The 25,059-nt window shown below is 37.2% G+C and overlaps 1 protein-coding gene across 5 annotated transcripts in view; it reads right to left on the bottom strand.

Annotated features, from left to right (window-relative positions):
* Positions 1 to 25,059, bottom strand: part of Slit2 (slit guidance ligand 2) — a 342,136-nt gene that overhangs the window by 2,166 nt on the left and 314,911 nt on the right. For all 5 annotated transcript variants that reach the window (XM_048784262.1, XM_048784264.1, XM_048784263.1 and 2 more), the window contains 7 exons: positions 21,577 to 21,670; positions 17,610 to 17,747; positions 17,273 to 17,513; positions 15,872 to 16,002; positions 6,172 to 6,326; positions 1,135 to 1,423; positions 710 to 921 (listed from right to left, as the gene is read on the bottom strand). In XM_048784262.1, the coding sequence (XP_048640219.1) occupies positions 710 to 921; positions 1,135 to 1,423; positions 6,172 to 6,326; positions 15,872 to 16,002; positions 17,273 to 17,513; positions 17,610 to 17,747; positions 21,577 to 21,670 (1,260 nt within the window). The remainder of the gene's footprint in view (positions 1 to 709; positions 922 to 1,134; positions 1,424 to 6,171; positions 6,327 to 15,871; positions 16,003 to 17,272; positions 17,514 to 17,609; positions 17,748 to 21,576; positions 21,671 to 25,059) is intronic.

Raw genomic sequence — 25,059 nt, 5'->3', positions numbered from 1 at the left:
TATTATCCAATCTGTTACTTAATGCAAGTAACATTCCACTAACTTCATAAATTACCCTAATATGAAGTAGTTCAAAAAGGAGACATCTGCTGAAAGCTTCAGCAGGCATGCTCTTCCTGTCTTGTCCTGCTGCTGATACACAAAGCACAGTCCCTGCCAGCTGGAGACAAGGCAAGTTCTGATCATGGAAACAAAGTGATGGGCTGAAAAGTGTCTGTTCCCATCCCTCTCGCCTGCGTAATTTGCTATGGAAAAATCAGTGACTTTGAAGTCAAAGGTGATTTTTGGGCTAAAACCAGAGCCGAATTATTGGCGCCATCTTCTCTGTGGTAGAAGATGAATTAATAATATATGTGCATGAGAAAGGCAGGTAAAGGATGCAGGTGAATTAATAAGTTAATGGGCCTTCTGTAGAAGGTCAAAAGGAGAATTACCTTTACCAAAGGTAAAATAGAGAATTTTCGGAGCAAATCAGGTTGTGACGGGAAATCTGGAAGCCATCTTATGGTGGGAGTTAAGGACATTTCACATCTGGTGCCTTCATGACACTTGAAAATAAATCAAAAGCTGTAACAGACAGTAACACGAGGACCTGGGATTTTCTCCTGTCACCCCTCTGCCTGTTTCTTTCACCCTTTCTCTCTCATCAAAGATGGGGCACTCCTCCTGCTTGGCCAAGGGAAGGAGCTGCACAGCTGGGCTGGCTCACCTCGGTCGCAGCTGTCCCCAGTGTATCCACTGCTGCATTCACAGTAGGGCTGTCCGAGTCCCGAGAGCCTGCACTTCCCATGCTTGCACTTGACCGTCTGGCAGGGATTGAAAAGATCCTCTTCTTCATCACAGAGGACACCTCCGTGGCCCTCCAGGCACTTACAGCTGTAGGAGAAGGCATTGATGGGCAAGCACGTGCCATGTACGCATCTACAGGGGAGAAGGAACACAGGGGTGAAAGTGCGTTTGGTGTAGGAGGTCAGATGGGAACTGAGGATGACTGCATATGAGCCACAGAGTGCAGATGGGCTGGCTTCATTCTGTCCCATTTCCCTATACCTGCCAGCCTGCCTCCCTTCCTCTCTTGGGCTTTGCTTTGAGGGTTGAGCTTATGTGTTCAACTAAAAAGCAGCCCAAACTTACTTATTTCCAAGACAGGGGTCATTGGTCCGCTGGTCACAGAGGGGGCCCATCCATCCTTCCTCACACTCGCACGTGAAGCCTGATGGGCTGCTGGGCTGGCACCTGCCATGGGCACACACCTTCTTGTGGCACGGCTCACAGCCCGGCAGAATGCCTGTCTGCATGGGCACCTTCCGGAAGTCCTGCAGCTCACTGTTGATGTAGAGGTTCCGGATGCAGCCATGGAAGCTGGTGCCATTCTGCCCAGGGGCTTGGCGCAGAGATGCCACATTGTTCTTCCCTGGCATGCCTGAGTGGACACCACATTAGAGGTCAGATTCTTTGCAGGCTTATCAATCCTTTACTACCCAGAAATGTAGGTACTTAGGACCTCAGCCCAGCCAACAGGATATGTGGGTGGGGATGGTGGGGTAGAGAAGAGAGGGATATTGTTTTTGGTTTTGGAAGATGTTCTAGGTACTTCTAATGCACTGCTAGAATAAAGAACTTAATGGTTAAATTTTAAAATTTGTTTCAAACAAAAACTTTGCACATAAACATACATATATAAAACCTAGAAGCAGAGATACTATACTTAAAGACTGGGGAGCAGACTAATGTTTCTTTCTCTCTATCCAACCCCACCCATTCCAGATACCACCATCTGTAGGAAGCCTGGGAATTCCACAAAGCACAATTTGTAATCCCCTAATTCTACCCCTTATTTTAAAAGATGAAGGACCAAGATCCAGAAAGCTTGGGCAATATGGTCAATGTCACTCAGCAAGTTCAGATTAGAGTTAGGCCAATGAAATAAACCTCCTTAGTCCTGAAGTTAAGGTGCAGTCCACCAAGTCTTGGAGGCTGAGAGCTGGGGTTCGCAGTGACCATTTTTCCTAGTTCTGCCTAATTCTATAAATAAGCAACTAACCCAATACACCAAGGGCAATGTCCCCAGCTCAGTTAGGGATGTCAGTGCCTGAAAATCTTGCCCCTGCTTCTTATCCAGATGGCAATTCATTCACATCATGCATTTTTCCTAATTGAGAGTGAAGCCTTCATTTTCTTAAACAATCAGGAGGACAAAAGAAATTCCTTCAAAAACACAGTATTTGAAATCTTGGTACATAAATATTCCACTAGTGACAGTTATCTGGTAACTTTTGTTTTGGCAAACTGAAGGAATCTTTCCATGACCTGAGCCAGAAGCTGAAATAGTTTCTGGATTGCATCCTGCAGGGGGGTAACCATCCAGGTCATGTGGGGCAAAGGGAAGGAGCCAGAGGCCTTCAGAGTGCTGAGTCTGTCTGGGTATGCTCATGCCCCAGCTGTACCTGGACTCTGGTGTACTAACTGCAAGTTCTGGACTTGAAATATCAAAGCTCTCACTCTCCAGGGGATGTCTGTTATTGACACTGAGAACCATAGGAATCTCATTGGGACCCTTCCTTATGCCACTGTCCCTTTTGCCATTCAAGGATCCTCATTAGAGTCCTAGCAGGTACCAAAATCAGGCAGCAAGGGTCACAAAACCACTAGAGTATCGGTCACGTCTTCTCTTTTGGTTTTCAGTGCATTTGGGCCAGGCATTTCCCTTTTCTAGGGCTTAGTGTTCTCATCTATATCACTAACAGATGGACCAGAACGTTTGTGTCTAAGCTTGACACACATCAGAACCATTAGAGGTAATGTTAAATCTCCCCATCCTGAGATTCTGACCTTGCTGGGAGGGAAATGGGTGCAGAATTCTAAACACCAACATGCAGGGCAGGTGGTCCATGGTCATACTTGGACCTGAATTGCAGGTCTGGGCTTTGAATTTCCATGTGCACAGTTTTTTACTGTGTGTGTGTCTGGCCTTGGAAATTGGGCTGCTACAGCAGGGTCAAAGGGACAAAATTTACCATTTCCAGGAAAGGACTAGTGACAGGAAATTTCTTGCTTGGGGTGAGTCTTTCTAACTTAATCATATCCATCCATCATAAAAATGTGGGCCTTAATATCCACATGGTTATGGTCCTTTCTTCAGAGGTTAGAAATGAACTTCTTCCAAAGTTATCCTTAATAGCTCATTTTGATGAAGGTATGATCCCCATATGTGCACATCTACTGAATACAGATTGGCAAAAATTCTCAGCAGGGAGAAATAATTAGTGAGTGTGTGCCTGTTAAGTCTCCAAACTCAAACGTATAAAAGGTCTAGTTTTGATTATAGTAGAGTGTGTGTGTGTGTGTGTGTATGTATTTATATTTAACTATTAATAGGCTATCCTGGAATCAAAAACCATTTCAAATATCTATGATCTGTGGGGTTTTGGCGGTGGAGATGCTTGATATTGAAACCAAGGTTACATGCACAGTAAGCACTGAGCTACATGCCCAGCCATAAACTCTTCCGAGTTAACCTTCCTATGTGCTTGACTAGGGAGCTAGACCTTAACTGATAAAAGTAGAATATCCATGATATTTATAAAGCCCTTCATCTATGCCATGGATCTTAGATGGATTAATCAAGAAATAGACTATTGTTAGACGTAACAGACTCTGCAGGTTTCCAAACTGGACCAATAAAGGGACCCAGTATCAAGATTGATGTCAATGGCAGCACTAGCAGATCTGTAATATATGCATGGATCTTCATATCAGGGCCTTACCTGCCCATTAGGTAATAAATGTTCTGGTTGAACTGTTTAACAGGAAGACATAAAGATCAAATCTTTTTGTGTTGAATAAAGACTATGTCACAAGTAGTTAATAAACCCAGGGTAAGTTAAGCCGCCTCTCCATTTTTCTAGAGAACACTTCTGTGAGAGACACAACAGGATGCAACACGTTCGGACAGTCGTCCTTAGGGGTGGCCCTGTTTTCAGACTGGACATGTTTACCTCACTTTCCTCTGCTGACTCAGCTTCTCATACCTCTGCCATGCAGCATTCAAAGCTGTGTTCTTACAAGATTCCTTGTATTTTTAAAATTTGAATCATCCTTGCAACTACCCTCTGAATTGGAAGGAAGTGCAACCAATGTGTTTGCTGGCACTGAGGCTGGGATAGAGGTGGTTTTCTTCAGGACTGGATGGACAGAGGCCTTGTCTGGATTCTTCCAGATACTCCACCCTCAGGAGGACTAGTATTTTTCATTTTTTAGCTTAGAATACTTTTTTTACTTTTTTAGAAAAATGTTATGATCTAAACAATCTCATTCTATATTTGAGAAAAAAAATATGTTTGCACTACGTTCCAAAGAGGTTTTAAAAGATTCAGTGAAATGGTTTCTAGTAAAAGCACAATAAAATCCAGTAAAGGTTAAGTCCAGAAATAAACAACCAAAAGCCACATAACTTAGATTGTTTTGCTTTGCTTTCTGATTTTTCTTAAGAAGTGAGTGGCAATGCAGGTGGCTTTGGAGTCAGACAGATCTGGACTTAAATGAGGAGTCTACTACAAAATAGTTTTGTGAACTTGGACAAGTTCTAAAAAGTCCTTGAGGTTGTCCTATGGGAACTTTGAAGCAGAGAAAGTAATATCTACTTCCTAAGGTTTTGTTGTGTTGGGCATGTAGTTTGAACTCAATAAAGGTAACTTCTTCCAAATCACAGGGACAGCTATGACTTACGTGCTTCGCCCATCTGAAAGCAGCCCTGTTAACTCTTAAATGGAATACAAGCAAGAATGGAAAGCTTTTGTTTTTTAATGAGTCTCATGGTTGTGATTCCCATGAAGCAATTAGATTAGTAACTTTCTAAGCAGACTCACTATGCAACCCTTTAATCACAAAGCATGGTGGTTACAAGAAGAGGCACTTTCATCCCCCACATCCCTGAGAGCAGATGGGGCATTTCTTTTTCTACTTAGTATCCTTTATGTATCCATTAACTTAACTTAGGTCCCAGGATATTGTAGTTGCTCCACAGATGTTTACAGAAGGACACCAAAGACTGAACTCTTTCTAAAAAAAAAAATCAAACTCTATAAAAGTGTTACCACTTAACTACTGAAAAATTTAAACGCAGAAGGACTATGGACTTAGAGAACAATTTTTAAAAATCCTCTGAAGAAAGCCTTTCGGGGTTAAGATAATTGTGTAGAATCCCAGAGTTACTGTTTTGTAGGAGATGATATGAACTTCATGAAAATACCTGTCATAGCGAAGAAATCAGGTTCCCTGACCTCTTCATACTCATTTTTTCTGTAAAATGAGTTAATTTTGTCAACTTAACCCAATGTAATTTAATTCAATGTGCCTCAAGTCAACATTGCCTCCTCTCTTGTTCCTTTCTCTAACTTCTAAACTTCTGTGTCTCTAGTTTATACTCGTTCCTCCAGATGGAGGCAGGAGTGGGGGCTCTCTGCTTTGTGGGTCTTCTCTCCTGGGCTCCTTTAAAACTTTGCTTGTACCTCCTTCCCTCACACATTTACTCATTTTCCTTCTTGCTGAATACAAGTTAAGTCCTGCATCTTCTCTAGATCATTTCTAGCCCTGCTCTACCTTCCCAGCCTCCTCTCTTGCTCATTCAGGTGAAGGTCTTGGCTAAGCAGAACTCCTTGCTGGTGGCTGATACAGACTGTACATATAAGTCATTCATGAGCAGCTGGTAGTGCAGAAGCTCTCACATGGTCACATGTGGCTTAGCGGGAAGGGTTTTGACTCCTTAAGGAAACTGGGGTGGGGCACCTACTCCCCAGGTTACCTTGTGCTTGTTTCATCATTTTTTTCATAGTCTGATTTGAACACCATCTTTATTTTTCTATAGTACAGGTAAATAGAAGATTTGATGATCTGACGTACAAATCACCTAGCATGTGGTAGGCACAGAAGAAATATTAATTACTGTCCTCTATCCCAATGACACATGTTGTTAGAACCACACAGCCAAGATTACAAAATGATCTCTTAACACTCATCTTTGGCTCTTTCTGTTCTGTCCTTGCTGGCCATCTTTCAGATGGATCAGCATTGGTCAATGACTATGGCACCCGGCATCAATAACTTCAGAATTAGTCTATGATGTGAACCACCATAGGATATGGGAAGCCATGAATTGGAAAGTGGGCTTACCTCCTACGTAGAGTGGAGAGTCAAAATTCAGAGTAGACTGTTTTGACAAGTTGGTGATGATTTTGGGGCTTCCCCCATCGACAGAGAGGGAAAGACTCTGATCCAGTGCAAGCAGTTCCACGATGTGAAAGTTTCCATCATTGATCGTCTCCACGCTGCAACAGAGAAACAACTTAGCCGGCCCTTCCATGTCTCTTTATTAAAGAGACAGTGTATCTCTATCTAGTCTCTTTTCTATAATTTTTTAAAGTACCAGGTCTATCAATTATTACTGCTGCCTTCTAAAAGCTTTGAGAAGGCTTATAAAAATTCATAAAATGGACAAACATAAAGTCTAAGAAACTGAGGTAAATGGAAAATGCAGATTAAAAAATATGATTTTCAGTGCAATTTGTAAATAGGTGCTGGATGGTTTTAAGTTCTGGTTACAAATTTAACCATGGTGTCAGAGCAGGCAAAAATGTTAACAGGAACAACGAAACAGGACCCAGGAAGAAAATGGCACCAATACATAACACAGAGTCGGGAATATACTCTCTTTTCACTATATAGGCAAGAGGTGTAACTGGAAATTGGCATGGAATAATAAAGTGAACACCAAAGACCCTGCAACATGGGATACTGTCTGGGAAAACTGAAAATGGGTTAAAAAATGGATTTATGGGAGCCGAGGATAGAGAGACTGCTCCAAAATGTGAGTGACTACTACTCCCTCCTCAAGACAACTGCTTAGATTCCCAGACACTGATACTTAAATTTGTAAAATTCAAGCCTGGGAAAGGATGAAAAGCTGTATTAACATTTATGCTGGTTCTTACCACTGGAGTCTAATCATATTGCATTGTTTGCTGACTGAGAATAAACAGGTTTTGATCTGAGGACAATCTGAAACATTCTGCAGAATTGTGAACACATTTGAAGTTGTCTTTGTTGAAGTGTTTACAAGGGTTCATGTGTGCTGGGATCTTTGATAGGATAGCCTGTCTCAGATATCAACTTTAAAAATAAATATTAGAAATGTCAATCAATATTTTGCCTCCTACATATTTAATTATCCTAACATTTAACATCATTAAAACTGGCAAAGACTAGAAAATTGCTTTCTAAATACAGTTACATATCAACTGTTCTCCATCTTTAATTTGACTCTCTTCTAAGGGGATTTGCTGAGTTGTAGTATCAACTAGAGTTAATTATAAAGAATTTGGAGCTTCACAAATCTGAATTTGAATCCTGGTCATGCAAGTATTAATTAATGTTTGACCTTGGATAAATTACTTGATTACTAATACATTTCACTTTTCTTTTTAGTAAGTGCTAATAAATGTTTCTCCCTTCTACAGTTAATTTGAGGTCTATATCAAGTGAACATTTAAAAATGCATAACATAGTTAAATGAAATGTTAGCTATTAGTACCATCACCACCATCAACACCATCTCCATCATCATCACCATATAAATAAATTACCCAATACTATTTCAGAATCTTTTTCAGAAAGAAATTCAGAAATTTAGATTAATTCTGTTAATCTAAACATTAACAGAAAAGTAAGAACTTTTGGAGAGTAGTTCTTGTTCAAGTTTCTAAAGTTCTAAAGTAAATCATTAAAATAAAGATACATAAAAAGGGTAAAAGCCAATTTTTTCCCCTTGTGGTCATATATAACCCTTTAAGTGGTTTTATATGGATGTTCGATAACTTTGACTTTAATTACATTATAAATATTAATAATGAAGTCTCCTTTTTCTCTCTTAAAAATTGTAAAGAAAGGCCCATATGTACTGAGAAATGGGTCCTCGGTCACATATTGCTCTTAGACAATCAATGAAGGCAAGTCATTGTTAATGATGGTATACAGGTGGCTTAAGACTTTTAAAGTTTCATGGACCCTTTATAATGCAGGGTTCCAGCTGTGAAGCAGGAGGTACGTCACTTTGTTACTTCTCCTTTATACCCCATTTTTGTTTCATTTTTTGAGTATATGTTTTTAACTCTCACTAATTCTAAGCTGCATTCAAGTAGGGGCATTGCATTATTTATTTCCCTATTCCTTAATGTACTTAGCAGAGTGTCTCCTAAATAATAGATGCTAAAGTAAATATAAAGGATGTATTAGGAATAATAGAGGCGTTTTTGTTTTAATAATACTAAGTAGAATATAGTTCTAATCAATAGGCTTCTTGTATATTTAAAACAAGACTTCTGAAAGATTCACTTTATTAAAAAAATGTTTTTGAGTTAACATTCACATATTGTTTGTTGGATCTGAGAGAAATCTTGCTCAGCTAGGCCTACTTCTTTAAAAATGTGTGACCTCAATTGTGACCTTAGGTGATTATTCTCTTTTCTTCCTCATTAGAATAATGTTAATAAAAGAGCAAAGAATTCTATGGTGCATGCAATGGGCTGGGTACTGTTCTAGGGATTTTGCAAGTATTTCCTCATTGGAGCTTCACAAGAGTTGAGAGTTTAGGGGATTCAAAATGGCATCCCTAGTTCGTAGCTAAACAGTCGTGAAGCCAAGTTGCTTTACTCCAGTTTATGTGATCTCAGATATTATGCAACACATTTTCAGTAAAAGTCCTAAAGAGGCCTAGTACTATATAAATGTGTGTGTTCTCACCACTAAAATCCTTTAATGGCATTTCTTACAGATATCCCAGAGATAGGTACCTCACAAATAACCTTATATGATAATTGCAAAACTTGGTACATTTACTCAAAATCACTGAATTAAAAAAATATAATAATATTACAAGAAGATAGCAGGTTTATGAGGATGCATATATAGTATGTGGAAAGCTGAGTGTGAATTCTGTTTCTCCAATCATGAGTGAGATTCACATTAATATTTTTCTCCCCCTGTAAGTTTTAAATGTCTAGTCTGATCATTTTGGAACCTGATAAAAAGTTACAACACACATTATTTCCCTTTATATCTCCTTAGAATTAAGTGACGTCTGACCTTAGCCTTTTAACTTGTAAGTATTGCAAAATTAATATTTTCAGATTCTTTGTTTTTATGATGATGATACTGTGTGTATGGGGCCTCAAGAGAATATGTAAGAGTTAAGAATATTCTAAATTGTTTTACTCTGTGTTCTCTGGCATGAGACAAACTGGGAGTTGTCCAAGAATCTTTTGCCTACATATCCTTTTAAAAGAAAAGCAATAACTGACACCAGTTGTTACTTGTAAGACTGAGAGATCATCGAATTTTCAGTCTATCACAGTCAGTTCTTACATACCCACTTGCAAAGGATAACATCCTTTCGGGTCTGATAAGTATTGATAAACCTCCATTTCCCTGGGGAACTATATATTTGATGACTTACAAAAAGGAGCAAGTGAACCATTTAACTTTGAACTTTTCCACTGGGAACATAAATTTCATTTATTACGATTATTATGTAATTTAGTTTTACTCTATTCATCTATTACTGAGATTTTGTTTTCTTGTATTTCTAGAATATAAATGGAAGTATAAAAGCCATGTGATTTTCCAGTAATGCCTGTGGTTTGCTGCATACAAATGCTTTAATCCTTGGGGCTTAAAGGAAAAGAGGGCTCTAAAATGTTTCCAACTTTCTTTTTCTACTTACTCAGGACATTAAAAATAAAATTTTTATATTTCTATGTCAACCATGAATATCAAAGTGTTTCAGTAGTTTTACAAAGATAAAATTTCATTTTTGTTTATGTGAGCTCCAGCTTTTTGCCATAAGAATTTTAAAAATCTGGTGGTGGTGGCATAGTCCAAGCAATGGAACAGGAGTCTGAACCAGACATTCTGATATCTCTGGGCTGAATGTATTTCCTCTGTGAGTAGGGTATGGTAATAAAAAAAACATGTCTGCTCATTTTCTTCAATCAAAAAGAATAGGCAGCTAAATGAGATTCCATTGGATGCATAAGAGTTTTTCAGAAGAAAGTTCTTATAGAATAGTTCATCAAGTAATATATTTTAATCAGGAGTTTTGAAGCAGATTGATTTTAATAAAACACACTAAAATAGAAAGGGACCTCTATGCTTGAGCATACTGTGGGGTCACATGTAAAGCAATGAAGCTCTCATTTGCATATTGTTTGTTGGATCTGGGTATCTGGGATTAAAGAGAATCCATAAACCACCAGAAATACTAATTTCTAGGAACCTGCCCTGTGTCAAGTAGTGCATTAGGTACTTTGTATTTCTATATACAAATTCTTATAACCACATGTGAAAATCAGATGCAGTTCAGATAGTTGAGAGGATGACACTGCAGCACAAGAGGTGGAGTAACTTCCCCAGGGTTATAAATTTGATGATGGTACCTTCCCAAGTGGCATGCCCAGAATGGCTGTATGTTTATCTCAAAAATAAGAAGCCCATCTTATAGATTCGGTATGCAGTCTGCCTCCCCTTTGAAACTGAATGCCTCAAGAATGCAGACCAGTTGAGTTTCCTTTTTTCTTAATTTTTAAATGCAAATTAGACAATTCTGGAGCTATGTAACCAACCAAATCTAAAGTACACTGCAGAAAGTCCCCTGGAGTTTCATGGACCTGTAAATAAGGAAACTGATTAATACTTAGTGTCCTACACAGTTGCACAGTGGTTCATTTGATTTACTAATTTTTAAATAGTAGTTTAAAAACTGGATTTCTAAATAAGCTGTTTGATTTGGAGCATGAGATTAATTTGAATCTAAAGATATACATACATATTTTTCAAGAAGAACTTTTATTAAAATTTTCTCTTTTCTAGACTAAAAGAAAGTTGCTTTGAAAGGTAACAAAACAACTTTATTTTCAGATTTCTTGAGAATAAAATGTATTACTCTATCTCTAAGAGCCTAGTGCTAATGTGAGTTTTGACTTTAGGCTACAAGTCATTCATTCATCCATCCATCCATCCATCCATCCATCCATCCATCCATCCATCCATCTATCCATCCATCCATTCATGCCACTAATACCAAGTCCCTTTTATGCTATTTTCTGTGCTGTAAAAATCAGGCATTCGTGCCAAATTCTTCATTCATTTACTTGTTTGGCAGCTCATTTTATTGGCTATTGCTTATTAGAGACAGTGGAGTGTTGACAAATGTTTAACAATTGGCTCTCTGGGAAAAGAAAATGAGCCTGGATTTGTAGCATTTGCTGACTTCTGGAGTGGAAATACTCCTGACATGGCTGATTTCAAGCCAACACCAAGCATGATGTTGCAGGACCTGGGTGTGGAAACAGGCAATAAACTGCTCTCAAAGCTTAGCTCCCACAGATTCCTTTCATATGGGCTATTCTCAAAGTGTAGTCCTTGGAACACGGTATATCCCTGGGAATTTGTCAGAAATGTAAACTGACAGGCCCACTGAAGATCTGCAGAATGAGAAACTAGTCGTGGGGTCCAGAACCACTGCTCCACACTACTGTCTGGATGCTGGTGCTATGAATTGTGCATGTCTAAAAGAAACCACAGTCTTCTGTCTGGATGAGTAGATGTACATGTTGCTTTAGCTGTACTGCTAAGGAATAATCACTGTGTCTTGTGTTTCCTTAAACACACTCAAAGCTGTGCTAAATCCTGTTCTCATCTTTAAATGATAGCTATGTTTCCAAAAAGGATGTATGGTTTGGAAAAGGGCACTAATTTGAATCTAATGAAGGAAACATGTATTTTTCATTAATAATTCAAACAATTCCTTTTATCTAAATTAAAACAAAGTCACTTTGAAGGACAGCAAATTATCAGCATAGACATAATCCCATGAAACAACTGTCCTCAAACAGACTTATTTGAAATAACAGATACCTAAAATGAAATCGTCTAAACCAAAAACATCCTAGAAATAAGAACTTCTAAGAAACTTTTCCTTAATTCTATCAGATTTTGTTTTGTTAAAACACAATACATTTATCCAAATGTTGAAAACTAATCAGGCAATTGGTATAATGCAATTAATGTACAAAATTATTTCCATGTGCAATTCTCCAATAGCACATTTAATGATGCACAATTCAGAAAACAATGTTTTGCCAAAGTAATTTTTATTTAACATAAAATGATGGCAGTTAAACTGAATTTTAACTGGACAAGTTTCTCTGGGGGTAAAAATATGTAACATACCCCCTTTTAAAAAATCAGTGTGGTGTATTTTAACGAGATTACCTAAATGGAAACAAATCATTATTTGAACATTTAATTCAACCAAACAAAATATATACTAAGAAACTTAGGGGAAAGCTGATTGCAATAGAGAGAAGAGGGGAGGGGNTGTTTTGAACAACCAACAATAAAAATTAAAAAAAAATAGTATTATCAAGGATTTTGCTATAATGATGAAGAAATGGTGCCTCTCATTAGAGATTCACCCTGTAGTAAGGGCCAAAATAAGGACAGAGACTGCTACTTTATGACATTTGAATAGAAGGCAGAGAAGTAGCCACAGCAGAATTAAAACTTGAGACAGATTGCAAATCAAAGGTGAAGGGTAGAAAGGAATTAAGAGTAAAGCTACTAGACCCATGCTACACAAGAAGCTGGCCAGGCCTTTCAAGGATGTTTATAGCAGCACAATTCACAGTAGCTAAACTGTGGAATCAACCTAGATGCCCTTCAGTAGATGAATGGATAAAAAAATGTGGCATATATAAGCAATGGAATATTATTCAGCAATAAAAGAGAATAAAGTCATGGTATTTGCAGGTAAATGGCTGGAGTTAGAGAAGATAATGCTAAGTGAAGTTAGCCAATCCCAAAAAAACAAATGCCAAATGTTTTCTTTGATATAAGGAGGCTGATTCATAGTGGGATAGGGAGAGGGAGCATGGGAGGAATAGACAAACTCTAGATAGGGCAGAGGGGTTGGAGGGGAAGGGAGGGGGCATGGGGTTAGAAATGATGGTGGAATGTGATGATCATTATTATCCAAAGTACAGGTATGAAGACACAAATTGGTATGGATATACTTTGTATACAACTGGAGATATGAAAAATTGTGTTCTCTATGTGTAATAAGAATTGTAATGCATTCCGCTGTCGTATATAAATTAAAAAAAGAAGAATTCAATGGGAACACAGGTTTATGTGAGGCAAGTGATTGGAACTCAGTTTTGGACATTCTGAATTGCTGATATCAATAGCTATCATGGTTTACTTTTTGTCATGAATGTTCTGAGTACTTGTATTAAATAATAAGATTTTCACCACAGTCCCATAAAGAAGATGTGCATGCTGCTTTAGTTGCACTGCTAAAGCATAGCACCATTATTTATAACTCCCATTTTCCATGTGGGGTCCTAAGAGTTGTAGTGACTTACCCAAGACACACTGTCAGTGGGTGAAAGAGGTGGCACTCAAATCAAGGCAGACTGACTTTAGAGCACTGCCTCTACTTATTACTTCAGTGCAATTTTTGAGAGCTAATGGCATTCAAATGGCTCTATCAAAATGATATGGAATAAAATCCATGCTGAAGGCTTGATTTGCTCTTTTCCTTTGTCTCTATGCCTAGATTTTCTCTGTGCAAATGTATGAAAATACAAATACATACACTGGTTTACCCACCTTTGAGACTGGTCTGCCTTATTTAATTTTTCTAGCTGAGCTATATTGCTTGAAAATCTTTCAATATGACACATAGATCTTTCACATTTATTTACTCCCTCCCTTTCTTCCTTCCTTTCCTTATTATGATTTTTCTTAATATACTATATAATAAAATACCAATTAATATTATATTACATATCTACCTATCTAAATTTTAGGTAATTGTTGATCCTTTCTTTTACTAAAAACAATGTATTAGCATTCCCTAAATTAACTGTCATAATTTAAAAGGTAAGGGTTAAATTGTGTTTGCCCTAGACCTGATACTGCATGTCTCCATTTGATTATGATCTAGCAGAAACACAGACTTCTGGTTTCTAACAGTAAGTACACAGCATGATATTCTTTTTTATAAATATCTCAGGGCACATTCTATTGTTTCTCAGGCAAAAATGGAAATGAACACAAACTCAAAATAACCTCTGAAAAGTATGTCCTCATTTGGATATAATCACTTGGTTTCTATAATTTATCTTCAGATATTTTCAGTTTATATAACTGCTAGCTTTATTAGACCAACTCCCAAAACTTCACCCTGGTTTTCTGGGAAATACACACTGCTTCATCATCATCAAAAAAAATAAAAAAATATATATAAATAAACCACAAATTTATGATATCTTTTTATGGTCTGAAATATATCAGGGTTATATAATTTAAGGCCTAGTAATAGCTAAAATGTTGGCACTAATTCATCATCATTTGGAAATGAAATAACCATTGTATTCCACTTTGAAACCAATAATTATTGTTTTCCATGCTCCAAATAGTCCCAAGTGGGTCAACTCACCACCAAAAGTACATGAATTCCACTCATGGCTGCAATTGGCAACTGTCTTCCCAGGACTATTTATGAGGGATCTGATAAGATTTGAAGTCTTTAGAAGCACATTTATATATGCTGTTCCATTTTTTGTCACAAACAACATCCTCTGACTTGTTGCCAAGGGAGTTTGGCTTAAATATGTGTTTAGCTCACATATCTTGTATTAAAAATATAAATCAATATTTAAGGGAGAGAAAAAATATTTTTAAAAAAACATTTTTGCCTTTTCTGGAAAAAACAGAAGTCAGGCAAAACCTGGGCCAGAATTTTACATGGCAGCCTTTAGAGAGAACTGAGAATTCATGGCCCTGATGGTTCATTCATTACAGCAACTTCTTTTATATTGTAAATATCAAAGCTATTTGTAATAGAGGAATACTTATCTAGAAAGTTCAATCTTAAGAATTAAGGGGTCTTACTATGGTCCACATTCATTTATTACATTTGATTTAATTAATCTATTTAAGATACCTGCCTAGAAAAAATGTGCATGAGTGTGTGTCCCTTCATAAGGGTTGTAGTTATTTCTACAAGTGAGGAAACTAACTAGGTGATGCGCACAGGATGATGGAGGGTTGATATTGATACTAATAGTATCTATCATAAAGCCTGCTGCTATCGATTGTGTGTCCCCCAAAGTTTATTATGTTGAAAATTTAACCCCCAATGCAATAATACTGAGAAGTGGGACCCTTAACAGTTGATTAGGAGCTATTCATTGTAGGCTGTGGAAGGAGTATGGTGAGTTTAAAGCTAGCCTCAGTGACTTAGTGAGGCCCTATGCAACTTAGTGAGACCCTGTCTCAAAATAAAACATAAAAAGAGCTGGGATGTGGCTCAGTTGTAAATTACCCCTTGGTTTAATCTCCAGTATAAAAAATAAAAAAGAGTTGATTAGGTCATGAGGACTCTTCCTTCAAAAATGGATTAACTCTGCTATCAAGGCATGGGTTAGTTATTGTAGGAGTGGGTTCCTGGATAAAGAATGAGTTTGGCTCCTTTCTTCCCCACCCCATCTTCCCTTCTGCCTTCTGCCCTGGAATGATGCAGCTAGAAGACCGTTACCAATGCGGCTTCTTTTCTCAAGTTTGGATTTCATAGAACTATAAGAAATAAATCTCTGTGGCTTCTCTTCTACTCAGGATCAGATCTGTTATACTGGACTAAGATACCTACTATAGCCAATCATGCCCTCCCATACCCATTGCAAAATCATAGAAAAGAAGCAGTTCTTCATTAAACAAATTTTTTCACCTTTACCAGTAACTGAGAGATCTTCACCTGTAAATGGCAGAAGCCGGATGAGAGCCGGTGTCGTAGCTGGCTCGAACTCGCCCTCGGTAGAGCTCCACAGCAATATGGTCTTTGTCCCCCTTGTACAGGAGGATGCCGCTGTCCTCATCTGTGGCGATCTAGTAGGAAGTCACCTTGATGTTACTAGGATGTACAGCCCACCAAACATCTTTCATCAAAAAGAGACAGACTACTAAGTGAAGTGAGGACTTTTTGTCCCTGTGGCTATGAGAAAATAATACATGATGAAATTATTGTTGGAAGGGTGACCTGTCTGCAATTTATTCTGTTGCAAATTAATTCTTAAAGAAATTGGAAAATAATAACAAATACTCGAGTAAATATGTTGGATTGGCTCAGAACTTCCTTTGCTGGAGATTCTCATTTATTTGCTGTTTTTGTTCCTATTATAGGCCTTGTTCTTGACAAATGCTAAAGATGACTGCATTGGGCAAGATTAACTTTCATATCCCATATTTAAACAACAACAAATTCTCTATAGTGATGCCACATGCAGCGGGAAATCTCTGTTCTTGTATTGCTCTTTTTCTTTGGGAGGCTTTTAAAGGACTAGTCAGGTCAAAGGTATGACTTAAACCTCAACACCACTGTATACTTTCTGTAAGGATCCCAGGTGACGAATACTGGAAGATACAAGGAAAGGTTTCTAAAGAAGCCCTACCTATCTCCTCTTGCTCATTACTTCAACTCAAGCCAACTCCTTAATGAAGTGTTGGGGTAAAAGAAATAAAAAGAGGTGGAGTCTCTGGGAAACTGGCTAATGCTGTTTGCATTCAAAATACATGAAAAAAGATTTTGTTTACCAGAAAAAAAAAAAACATGTAGCCCCATACACTGTGCACGTATCACCCCCAGTGTAGTTCAACTTTCTCCATATGGGTCTGAATGACTTGGTTAAAGGTACACAATGATTTGGAAAGATTTAAAACATATTTGTAAATTTCATATAGATCCTTCAAAGCTTTGAGTGAAGAGTGAGCAGATACTGGCTTCACTGTGGTGTCTGTTTTCCCTGTACCCATTTCAGTCTCCTCCTGTGCAGGCTCAACTTCAGAACCATGAAAACAAGTGCATAAAATATCTTTACTTGAGCCCAAAATTGAGGAACATACTTTGTTGCTGTGGGGATTTTATTCCCCTTTGGATCAAGTAGTGAATAAAAATACTGGTTCCTATTTCATTTAAAAAAATATAAATGTTGAAGAGAAGAATTACCAAAGCTTTTCCCACAAGGAACTGTTTTTGTCACTGGAGCATGAAGTTATTAACCTTCTATTTGATGAACACCACTATTTACTCACCAGCTACCCGGATGCACATTCCTAGAAGCTGAATGTGATCAGCTTTTGCTGGAGGGGCACCTCTCACCTGAAGTGTGATGTTTGTCTGAGGTCGGACCTTGGCTGAAGGAATCTGAAGATAGGACTCTTTGTTTACAAAATTTACACTGACCAATTTTTCACACTTCTCTCCCTGGTATCCAGGTAAACACTGACATATTGGCTCATTTATCCTGATGATGCACTGAGCTCCATTCTGACAATCAAAATTATCGCAGGGGCTGGTACGAGGGAGGACCATGGGTGGAGAAAACTCACAGAACAAGCCACTGAAAAATAAAGAGGGGAAAAAACCATGTTAGTCAGAATATATGTGAATTTGAGTCTTGTAGAGCTCAAAATAGCAAGTGGCGCTTCTGCTTTACCTGTAACCTTCTGGGCAGATGCACGTATAACCATTCACTGCATCTGTGCAGTGGGCACCATTCTTACACTTGTTATCTTGGCAGTCATCAAAGTCAGTGTCACAGTGTTCACCAATGTATCCTGGTGTGCAATCACACCTGTTCGAACAAGCAGGAAAAGTTTCAGACTCAACTGATATAATATTAATAAAACAGCTTCATTTCTTTGAGAAAACATGGTAGCATTTTAAATAAAACATAGTTAGAGTTGTCTTATCTCCAAATAATGGAGTCTAGTAAATGGTCCTAGCTGTAAACTATGGTGTGGTTTCTCACTGCGAACTGCCAGAGGAATGGTGAGTTTATCTCATTTGTGAGAGTGAACAGCCACAATATAAGTAAGAGCAGATTAACTGCATTAGGGTTTCTTCCTCCCTCTTCGTCTTCCTCCTTTCCCTTCCTTACTCCACATTTTGCTTACAGAGTCCTTTATTTTTATTTCAGCCTAGTTCATTTGACCACTGGAATGATAAAAGGGCTAAATTACAAAACTTACTGCAAATTGTAAACATATTTTTTTAAATGAACATTTTACATTTTCCTAAAGAGACTAGACACACTGGAACAAAATATAATTTCAAGAAAACCAATTTTGTTAATACTGGATACCCAACCGGGCATGGTGGCACACACTTATAATCCCAGTGCCTTGGTAGACTGAGGCAGGAGGATCCCAAGTTCAATGCCAGCCTGAACAATTTAGCAAGGCCCTGAACAACTTAGCAAGACCCTGTCTCAAAGTATAACACAAATTGCTGGGGATGTGGATCAGTGGTTATGTGCCTATGGGTTCAATCCCTGGTACCAAAACAAATAAACCCCCCCAAAAAATATTATGCATAAAATCATTAGTATGGTATTTATATATAATATATGATCAATAAGTGATTGCTACTTTTTATAACTCTCTATATGCCTTTCTAATTCTATAAAAGTCTTATGGTTCATTCTTCACTAATCATCCCTGTTTTATTTCAAATATATTAGGATTTAAGTAAAGAAATTAAAAACACTGAAATGAATTTGACATTACTGAATGCCACGGATTTTACCTTAAAATACAAAATCAGGACTTAAGCATTTCTGGAGAACTGATGAGTTAAACCAAATTGGCGAGTAGGCCTCCTAAGAGTAACTAGCTGACTTTGCCCTTGCATGTATGAATTAAGAAATGAAAGGAGCTCACTGCATCAGCACGCTTGATCTGCCGCCAGTTGGTTTTAATGATGAAACAAAGTAAACAGCAAGACTGAAGCTAAATGGACCCTAAATGGCCATACAGATTCTGAAATAGTTGGACAAGGCCCTAGAAGAGAACTTCCATCAATGTTAATGTGAGCAGAGCCGCTGAAGTGCCAAGCAGTAAAAGAAAGAACAAATGCTTTGAAACACTTTGAATTATTCATCTGAGGAAAAAAGTCAAAGTCAAAGATAAGAGAACCAAGCCCTCACTACAGTGGCTGTCGAAGAGACTGTTTATATCCTCTTCTCTCCCAATACTGTTTTTCAGGCCCATTAGAACTTGCAGTTATATCATGATCAACATTTTTGTTTTCCTTTTGTTCCTCACAGCAAGTTTCAAAACAGAAAGAAAAATTAGAACAAGAATTCTTTTAAGTTTGCATTATCAATAAAACCTATCAAATTCCCTCTGCTCCACTGACAAGGAATGAAGAAAAAAAGCAAAGAATACAAAACATACCGTGGAGAAGCCCAAAAGCCGACTAAGTAAGATGCATGCTTGAAAAGACTACTTATGGCATATCATGGTCTAGAAATATCTCAAAGCAATTCAGGAGATTGATGAGGCATATAATGTAGTAAGAAGAGTAAAACCAGACCTGATAGTTTACTAATGAGAAAATGAAGTTGAAGTAACAGTACAACTTGTCCAAACAACATTTGGCAGTAGAGATTTTCTTGACCAGCTTCATCTTATTTGATTTTTAAGATCATTTCTTTCTACAACTGTCATTCTCATAACATGCAATTATTTATAAGATGGGAGCCACAGCTAAAACTCTGACTCAACCAGTTTTTGGTTAACCTACGTATTGCTATAAAAGGAGCTCCGTGAATTATTGACTAATGAAAATAGTGGACTTCCAAATAAATTCATTTGTAATCTACAGAAAGGCACTTTAAAGAGTGTGCATCCTGATAGTAACAGAAGATGTTTAATTAAGAATTTGTTTTTTGAAGACAAACTCTTATTTTTAATGTTTCAATTAAGGCTTGCTTATACTTTATCTTATAATTACAAAGCCATGTGAAACCTGTTCAGCAGATAAGCAGTTATGGAGGATTTACATATTTCTCTAAGAAATGATGATATTGATTATGTAGGTGATATACTTTGAATTTGTCAAGTTCATTTGTGGGCATATCAAAAGATTATCAGAAGTGAAAGTAATTACCTAAGGTGTTTGGTTGAATAAAATCTAGTGCAAAATTTTGTGTAAAATAAAAAAATTTAATAGGACTTTTGGATTTTGCATAGAATTGTAAGCACCATGAAAGAAAGAATCAAACCTATCATTTTCATTCTTGATAAGATAACAAATGGGACTAGCAGTTACTGCAACTGGCATCTATATACTCTAAAATTAAGATTTTAAAGCAAACTGAAAAAAAGAACACTGCCAAGAGAAAACTTGAGAATACATATTTAATTTGGATCAAACTTTGAAAGGCAGAAAGGGTCTACTGGCCTCACTCCCCCACTTGATTCAGAATGTCTGGTGATGTATTTGATAAATATAAAAATCTTACAGTAACAGCTTCTTATAAAAGTGTTCCTAAGCTGAGTGATTTTTAATTCTCTGAATCCTATGGCAATTAAGTGTGGGTCATTTCACTGAGAAGATGAAGTATGCAAAAGCTAGAGAGCATTACAAAAATATAAAATGGTATTATTACCATATGTCCTGTCTATGAAAGATATTCAATAAATACAGGCGAAGAGGCTAATAATCTCATTTTCTAATTGTCTGATGTAAGAACAGCTTAACTATAGTGTCATGCATACGATCCCAGCCTGTCATCTACAACACCAACTGTAGTGTTCATAAACTATAAAACCATCTAGGGTAACAGATATTAGGAAAATCACCCAACTGTAAAGTATCAAACTTGGCTCTGCCCACAAGGAAACTTGAGGTCTTTGGAGAGCCATCTTTGGACTATGATTTCCTTGTGTTTAAGGTGAATTGGGATCACATGATCTTGAAGCCATTGGCAACTCTAAAAAGAGACTTTGCTGTTGATCCACTGAAAATATTTCAGGATTGCAGCAAAGGAATCATGTAATTTGGTACCAAACAAACTTCAGAAATATTTCTCGAGAGGAAAGCAAAATCATTTTGATGTTCTGAGTTCACTTGAGGGAACCCTCTATCTAGTATGACTGTGACCCTTACAGAGCCTCAGGACATATATTAAGGCCAAAGGAGCACTAGTGATAATTACAGTAAGACGACAGGCACACCCTGGAAAAGTCTGGGCAGTCTGGGACACACAGTCGCTCATCTTTCCCACCTTGGATAGTCTGAGTATTCTTTCAGACCATAACATTTTCAGTTACATTCAAATCAAATTCTTTATTTCACCACGAACATACCTTTAACGAGGCACCCAAGGATGCCAGGTATTTAGCTAGATTGGCTTTCAAATAAATGTGAGGAGGCTGAGGCTGAGGATCCTTTATTCCCCAATTGACTTCCCAGAAAGAGTCATAGCACAAAGCAAAAACCTCCTTTCTTTTTCTTCAGTGTACTGAGAGAAATCCATGCTGCATAATGACTATCCATAAAGTGGTCACTGGCACTAGTGAACAAGTCCTTTTAACCTTCAGCTGAGGTGTGAAGCTCTGGAGGAGAAGAAAGGTCCCCTCCCCAGTTGTGAGCCCAGGAGAGGTCCTCTAACTTACTTGAACCCCCTTGGCGTCAGGATGCACTTGGAGTCATGCTGGCATGGGTTCAGGTCCTGGGCACAGAAGTCCAGCTTCTCCTCACACAACTCGCCTGCAACATGGCAAATGTTGTCAGTCCACACAGACAGGTTATCAGGCTCCCACCAACCATCTGCATTAGGGGTCTTAGATTAGAACAGCTCAGGAGTGAAAATAAAACAGAAAAAGCAAACTAACTAACTAACTAATTAACTAACTAAACTAGAACCCCTTCCCCTACCATAGATGATGATAAGAAACCTGAAGATCCCATATTCAACCAATCTTGGTTCTGCTACTAAATTGGCTTGTAATTTAGGACAACTCCACTGATGTGTGACTAACTTGAGACCCTTGAGAATCATACTGTTAGAATTGGGGGGAAAAATTGAATGCTTTTCATTCTTGTTTTATTTACGTATTTATCTGTGTATTTATTATTTATTTGGTTTTGAATTTTTATTGAGCTATAGCACAGACAGACCCAGTGAATAAATGATAGACAATAAGCATTCACAAACAACCCACTTAGGTGACCAGTATCCACATCCAATCACACCCTATTTGTCAGAATATCTGAAATCTCCTTCATGCCCCCTTCTGGTCACTAACCCCACCAAGGGTGGCCACTATCTTGATAAGACCATAGATTAGTTATCCCTATGTTTGATCCTGACAGAGATGGAGTCATTTAGTATGTATATCCCTTTATGTCTGGCTTATTCTGTAGCTTTATGTTTGAAAAAATATCTTTGGATGTTCATAGTCTTCAATGTCTTATGAATCTAGAAGAACAATACTTTGTTTCCCTCTTATGAATCATTGCAACAGCTCAACAAACAACAGCTTAGGCACATCCAAAGGAAAAAGTAAAAGTAAAAAAAAAAAAAAATAGAAGGGGCAGACACTCATTCCATGATTGTCAGTTAAGTCACAAAGAATAACTTTTATCAACAAATGAAAGCCACAAACATATCCATGTTGATTTGAGGCATTTTATATTGCATTGCATATTGGATAATCTCTTAGGAAATTTCTTCCAGTATGAATAACATGCTCACTATTTGAGGTATATTAGGCCAAGTAACATTCTTACTGAGATACTAATTTTCCCAATCAGTGAATATAAGATACTAAGGTGACTGTAAAGGTACATTTTCAAAAGTTGGTTTCTACCTTACTTCCAAATATTTTTAATTGTTTTATATGCAAAAAATGAAGAAATAAAGTGACATATTAAAAGGCAAGTGTTCAATTCCGAGGAACTACTAGAACTTTCATTTGTTTAGAGTCTGAATTTAAACACTATTGGCTTAAAAATCAGAACTTTGAAGGTAATTCTTTTGCTAAAGATGGTCCTTTTTAAAGCTATATACTACTGACCGGTAGAAATAGTTGCCACCTGAATGTGATATATATTATTTAAACTTAAAGGATCTTTTTTCTATGAGGCATGTGTAAAAATGTATTCATCTAGTTATTATATCAATCTGTTTTCTCTATGTCTTAAAATGAACGAATTGCATTGAAGGTCTCATATATTTCTTCTGTAAGATTTTCAGTGTCTCTAAATCTGTGAGACAAAAAGCTTTTAACAACATTTATATGGTGAGCTACTTTCAAAGAAGGGTTTTCAAGATTTGTGATTTTAATTACTAGGACTTCAAGTTAGGCACCTTGATGGAATTTGTCCATTGTGTTTTATTGGCCTACCACAATTTAATTACTTTCCGTTTTCTAATCAAAGCCATCTTGTTTGGATGCAATCTATTTACAGTTGTTTATATCCATGGCAATTCATAAAACTGATGATAGAGAAGGACCACTTGTGATACATATTAAATGTCATCTATGTGCTTTTCACTTTATTCCCAAATAAGAAATTCTAAAAGTGATAAGAAAGGAATGTTTTATTTTTATTCACTTTGATCCAATCCAACTCAGTCCAATTAATCCCATTTAAGTCAGAGTTCAACAAGATATACTGTATTTTGTTGTACTAGATGCAAGGACTACAGGGAGGGATGTGGTTGATCTTGACTACAGTCAGTTCCTAGAAAAAGTCTGAGCTAGAGACAGAACCTAGAGTGAATTACAGCGCTGAGAGAAGAAAAGAGCTGATTCTGTCATCTCCACAAGAATTTCTCCATAGATCTGCTATGGAAAGGAGTGAGAAGAAAGGCAATTCTAATAAACTGTGGGATAGATAGATTGCCATATTTGTAATTAAGAGCTTTAGGCTAAGCATGCTAACTTGAATATGAAAAGCTGCATGAATTTCAAGTACGTATTCCTTAAATCTATAAGAACAGTATAAGAGCAATATCAGTCATTACTGAAGTTGTATATGGTAATTGCTTGTTTCCCTTACATAGATACACACCTGACTCTGATAAGATTGATGGACTATTTTAAAAATGACTTGATTCTTTTTATTCTCACCAAACATTTTAAAGCTAACACATATTGCAAAAGCATTCCCCGTGTTTCACTGCTGCCTAACTCATTTTTAAAGCCCAATCTTCTACCATACACTTTTCTCATCTGGTCTGTTCACTGTTTTATGAAGTTAACTCAATGCTTGGGATAATGTTTTTTTTTTTTTCTTTTGCTTTAATAACTTTCTTTGACATTTCTGTTGTTGATTTTTCTCACTCAGGCTTGTGCCTACTTCATGGCAAATATATTATATTGTTTATTTACTTAATCAGTATTTGTAGAGTGCTTACTACCTTGTTCCAGGCAGTTTTAAACATCATGTAAATATGTGGTCACTTAATAGTCATGACAAGCATAGAAGGCAGGTTGTAGAGTTGCACTGTTATGAGTGCATTTTATGTTATTGGTGTATATCTCTTTTGTTTGACAGCAAGATCATTATGAGAAGAAACATTGGCATATTTGCTTTTGTGTCTTCCTAGAGTTATGATATGGTGATATACTCAAGTAGTAGTTATTGGAATAACTATTCATATAAGTAGTTAAGCAAGAACTCTAACTTGTCTATTTATGTTCAACTTGGGTTTTATTTTAGCCTTTGGATATTTTTCTTTTTAATTTTTACTACATGTGATTAATCGGTAATAAAAGATATCTTATTCTCTTCAGTTTGAACATTATTTTATTTCCTGCCTCAGAATCAAAATAAATGTTTTCACTGGGTTATTTCTTTAATTTCTCCTAATTATATTACATTCTGCTGTATTGGGGAAGTGCAGCTTTTAAAAGTCAAGTGGCATGCCACAATGGGGAGTCTTAAGAGCTCAATATAATAAGGAAAACATAACATTCCCTTTAGACAGATGTTGGACTCTGCATTTACTTCTCAATCATTAAAGAAATTGGGCACTGAAAATGGCATCAGTTTTTCAGGATGAACAGAAATAAATCACTACAACTATAGTGACCTAAACTATTAACTGGGAGTATTGTAAAAGTTCCCCTGTACCTGAAAGGACATCA

This window comes from Marmota marmota, unplaced genomic scaffold (genome assembly GCF_001458135.2).
Source record: "Marmota marmota marmota unplaced genomic scaffold, marMar, whole genome shotgun sequence".
Taxonomy (NCBI): Eukaryota; Metazoa; Chordata; class Mammalia; order Rodentia; family Sciuridae; genus Marmota; species Marmota marmota.
Note: the sequence above shows the minus strand (reverse complement) of the source record. Positions and strands in the feature narration are given on the sequence as shown.